Here is a 5,183-nt window from a genome sequence, read left to right as displayed (position 1 = left end):
TGAGAAATGGATGAAAGCTATGAAAGAGGAGCTCGAAGCACTCGAGGAAAACGGAGTGTGGAAGGTCACGCGGCTACCCAATGGGGCGCGTGCATTGCATACAAAATGGGTTTTCAAGACGAAAAGAGATGCTGCAGGATTCATTGAACGGCTGAAGGCGCGGCTCGTGGCCTGCGGGAACGAGCAAGAGTTCGGTGTGAGCTATGGGATCACCTTTGCCGCGGTGATCGACATGTGCAGTGTGAAGCTCATCCTGTGCTTGGCCAGGAAGTGGAAAGTCCCAGCAAGACACGGGGATGTACCAAACGCCTACTTCAAGGCGGAGAAGGAGCCGGAACTGGACATCTACATTCGGCTGCCGCAGGGAATGGTCATATCGGAAGAAATTAAGAAGCAGCTGAGCGCCACGAGTGACGACGAGCTGGTCCTCGAGCTGAAGAAAGCGCTGAATGGACTAAAGCAGGCTGGGCGACTCTGGAGCAAACTGCTCCACCAGAAGCTGGTAGACTTGGGATTCGAACAGAGCCTGACGGACATGTGCGTCTACTATCGACGGACGCAAGGAGTGCTGGTCGTCGTAGGCGTCTATGTGGACGACCTGCTGGTCACCGGCACGGACCAAGACGCGGTGAACGCTTTCTTTGGTGAGTTATCGGATCTGTCTGTGAAGGACCTGGGAGTGGTGAGCAAGTTCTTGGGGACGCGCGTCACGTATGATGACGAGAATGGATACGATCTAGATCTGGAGGTTGCGATCACTGACATCCTGAATGAGTACCAGATGGAGGCGGCGCGGCCGGTGTGCACGCCCATTGGCTTGGAGTGGAATGACCTGCCATTGGGTGCAGGCGAGACCTTGCCGTTGTCAGGAGACGGTAGCGCAGTGACTGTTGCGAAGTTTCAGTCTTTGGTCGGAAGTTTGATGTGGGTGGCGCGTTGCACGCGGCCCGACATTGCGTTCGCTGTGCACAAGGCGTCACGCCGGACGCACAACCCGACGATGGCAGACTGGAGACTGGCAAAGCGCATAGTCAGGTACTTGTCGGGAACGAAGGGCCTGCGTCTGCAGATGAAGAAAGACAGGAGTTCGGAGGAGCCGCTGGAGGTCGTCGCGTACAGTGACGCGGACTTCGCTGCCGACAAGCAGGACAGGAAGTCCGTGACCGGAGGACTCGTTACTGTGGATGGGATGCCTATCAGCTGGACCTGCAAGAAGCAGGGCGGTGTATCGCTGTCCACGATGGAGGCGGAGTACACCGCGGCCTCGGTGATGGCCGCCGAGTTACTAGGGGTTCGAGAACTTCTAGGCGAACTCGCCGTCGAGTACGTACAGCCGATGCCGCTGCGAGTGGACAATCAGGCAGCGTGGAAGCAGTTAGGCGGTGAGGGTGCGAGTGCGAAGGCAAAGCACATTGATGTGCGCATAAAGTTCGTAGGCTCCTACACGAAGAGGGGCATTCTGGGCCCCGAGTATCGTGAGAGCGAGCACATGCCCGCCGACTTGATGACGAAGGCACTGAGTGCGTCGAGGGTGGCCGACTTGCGAGTCGAAGTGGGGCTGCATTAGGCCTCGAGAGGCAAATGTAGCGAAGGTGGAAAATGAGAGCGCTGGTAGGGATGCTTGACGTTGCCGGCGAGGAGGGGTGTTGAAGTAGGGAAGGTCCGGACCAGAGATCTGCGGTGAAAGGCAAGACATAGGTTAGTAGGATAAGGAATCTAATCTCACTCTCTCATTTGCGTAGTTAACCACAAGTGCGCCAGAAGTGCAGCCCGTCCGAGGACAGGGCTTCAACATATGATGCAGCGTCTGTTTGTCCAACGTGGCCAGCTTGCCTTCCCGAACGAATCCGCCCAGATTCTCCGGTGGCAGTGCAAACACATTAGCAGCCTCATGCAAGAGGTTGAAGATGTCGTTGACTGCTGCTGGCACGGACGGAGAGCGGAGTGCTTGACGATATTCGCTCACGTCGCGCAGTAGCATGCAGGCGCCGTCGGGATCAAAGCGGAATTTCCTTAGATGCTGCAGATACAGATCTTTGAATGACTTCGTAAGAGCTACAAGGAAATGATCGCAGTTCTCTTTGACCTAATAAGAGACGTAAAGTTTTGAGTTAGTCAAGTTTAGTTGCAGTGTATATTGACTTCTATACGCACCAGGACGCGACAGAGGACAGTCACGAGTGGCTGCAAATACTCAGTGCACTTCTGACAGGCCTTGGAGGACGAGAGCGACATGCTGGCTTGACTGCCGAGGAAGTATCCTTTGTTCTGGTGGGCGGTCAGGATCTGGCCAATTGCCTTCTCCAGCACAGTCAACACTTGCTGGAGTCCGGATCCGATAGCGCTTTCGAGCTTGTTGAGACATTTCTGCTTGCTCTCTTGGCAGATTCTAAAGAGCATCAAATGGAAATACGTTAAAAGTGATCGCTGCAATGTCAAAAAGAGCGTCAACGTACGTGAGCTCGGTTGGCAAATCCTCCTGCAACGGCGCAATGAAAGCTTCGAATTGGTCGTCGAGGAAGCCGGTTCGCTTGAGTAAAGCCTAACAGCGACATCCATTTCAACAATATTAGGTCGAAATACGCAACTTGTTGGCTTTCACTGACCTCTGTGAGGATGAAAAACTGCATTGGGGAATCTGTAGTTAGCCGCTGTTCTTGTAAAATCTCCTTGGTCAAAGTCACGAGTTTCTACAGAGACAACTGTGTCAGTATGAAGCGTAATAGGGACATGTACACTACGACGCACCCCCAAATACTCATATCCAAATGAGGCCACGAAAGACGTGAACGCCTTGGTGATGAGCTCTCCACGTAGCTCGGAGCTTTTCAAGACAATGTCGCAGCGATCAATTGTCTCGTTCAGCACTTCCCCATACTTGATGGCTACATCTTCGTCTTCCGCCAGCGCTTGGAGAGTCTCGAAGAATACAAGCGACGACTCCAATTGGGATATATCTTTCTCGAGATTGGACGACGATATCGACGTCGTGGAGGCTGAAGACACCAACTGAATGGAGGACGCCGATGGAGACGACGAGGATGTAATCGTGACAGTTGTTGTAGCCACAGTTTTGGTTTTGGATACGCCTCCTTTGCTTCGGGAAAGTACGGGCGGCTGGGGAAACGATACTGAGGCTATGATGTCCTTGAATTGGTCTTGCAACAAGTCCAGCTCTGCCTGCAGATACGTGTTTCGATGGTTGCCAAACAGAGAATGGAGCTGGAGATTGAGAAACGTGTGGATTCTCTCGATCTCGTTGGCAGCAGGAGGTTCAGTCAAGTGATCGTCGACGGTACTCGAGTCTTGGTTTGATACAGCGTCTCGCTTGATTGCTTTTGACTGATCGATATCTTCGATCTCAGCCACCAAGACACACGCTCTCTCGTACGATGAACACAACAGTCGCACGTAGTCTCGGTTCGGTGAAGACGACGTGGAAGAGGATGCATTTTCAAAGTCTGGGGGCGATTCAGTGTACCGACGGGTTTTGAGAAATTGGTCCAAGAAGGATAAACCCCAAACGCTGGGTCATTGAACAAACGCTCCACTAGCAGCTCGCGGATGGAGGCGCAGGCTACAGCAGGGAAGACGCTGTCGATCACTGGAAATTGGTCCGTGCAGATGGTCAGGATCTTGGAGAAGAGCGCGTCCAGATCCTCAATCGGATCCAGTGACGACGTAGCAGGCTCCCCAGCAGCTCTACAGTCAGCAGCAGTTAGTCGCATACAACAACTCAGCCGAAAGATTGAAATTCTGCCTCGTACGTTGCTAGTTGATCGCACATGACGTTTCACACGTATCGATCCGCCACCTTCTCCTTGTCGTTGCACTCGATTAACGACTTGGCACATCGCCGCATCCCCGTCAAGTTTTCTTTCTCCTGTTCGTGGCTGAACTCTGTCAGCTAATTATTCTCCGTCGTCTGACTCAGTCGCTCGATCTCTGCCACCGCATACGCCATGGAAGAAGACGACAACTCGGAGGAAAACGCACTTATCTTTTTGATAATCCGCGAAGCTTCATGCAGCTGGTTGGGTCGTGTAGTGTATTGAAAAGTTTGTTACTTGACTTGGTCAACTTGCTACTGGGGTCGTGCAGAGCCAAGAGCGCCTCCATCAACTCGTCCGTCTCCAATACTCGGGACCGCTCCGTATCCAACGTCGACAATTTATCTCCAATCGTCACGTCCAAAGAACTCACTTTAGTAAATCTCTCCTCCAAGTCTTCCATCTGAGCACAAATATCCTTTAAAAAACAATAAAAAGATACTGTCAGTCTGTAGATTCTACTGTTATATTTATCTACAAATATTACATTAAGCAGCAGCTTGAGCAGTCCCTCATGGAGCTTGCTGCTCACTCGTCGACTGTCCTGTTCCAGTTCTGCAATACGGTTAGACACCACTTTGCGGTGCTGGACGAGACGCTCAATCGACGCAGCCAATACGCTTTGGAGAGCGTTGAGAGATGACGTGTGCTGGCTGAACGAGGTGAGACTGCTCTTCGTGTCGAAAGTCGGGTCTGTTGGCTCCCACGTGCTCGCTAACAGTTCGTCCACCATCGTCTCAGCGTTGTATGTACCGTGAATTGAGTCAGTGGCAGCCGCCAGGAGCTTCTCAAGCTCCGCACTTGGGCCGGAAATCGAGGGAGGGTGTGCTCCCCATGTGGAGACTTCATCGCGTCCCGTCATCTTCAACGTCCCTTCAATTGTTGAAAATTGATTTTCAAATTGTATTAAAATGATTAAATTTTACAGTATGTGTGTAGCAATACTGTAAAATTTATTCAGTTTAATACAAAATGAAATTCAATTTCCAACATGCTGTCTCGTGGTCTACTGATTTGCTTTTAATAAATGCTCATACACATTTCCTAATTTAAATATTCTTTTTAGAATGTACTAATGGTTTTAGAATTGGTATATGGGGATTGTTGTGTCCCTCACTCTTTTTTCTTAGCATGACATCTGTGAGAGGTTGTCCACTGCACAACCGCCGTGTTACCGCTGCGGACCGCTGGAGTATTGGTGCCAGTGGGCACAATCTCACCAACATAAGCACTCTGTAACTAGCGCTAGAACCCTCCCCTCTCCGAAAATGTTGTCCATATGCAGGCGCCCTCTAGTTAAGCTGCTTTCCAGGATTCCTAGCAACCTCGCTAGGTGGTTCAAAACGCCTTTTA

At 51.4% G+C, this 5,183-nt stretch overlaps 1 protein-coding gene across 1 annotated transcript; it reads right to left on the bottom strand.

Moving 5' to 3' along the window:
• Window positions 1–2,055: 2,055 nt before the first annotated feature.
• PITG_18155 (uncharacterized protein) lies at window positions 2,056–4,692 on the bottom strand (the record flags this gene model as incomplete). Its single annotated transcript, XM_002896265.1, has 8 exons — window positions 2,056–2,086; window positions 2,195–2,389; window positions 2,457–2,542; window positions 2,607–2,690; window positions 2,749–3,461; window positions 3,545–3,700; window positions 4,068–4,233; window positions 4,318–4,692. 8 exons carry the CDS (start codon window positions 4,690–4,692, stop codon window positions 2,056–2,058), a joined length of 1,806 nt encoding a protein of 601 aa, XP_002896311.1.
• Window positions 4,693–5,183: the final 491 nt, after the last annotated feature.

Source organism: Phytophthora infestans, genomic scaffold, assembly GCF_000142945.1.
Source record: "Phytophthora infestans T30-4 supercont1.63 genomic scaffold, whole genome shotgun sequence".
Classification (NCBI taxonomy): domain Eukaryota; phylum Oomycota; class Peronosporomycetes; order Peronosporales; family Peronosporaceae; genus Phytophthora; species Phytophthora infestans.
This window is presented reverse-complemented; position numbering and strand designations above follow the sequence as displayed.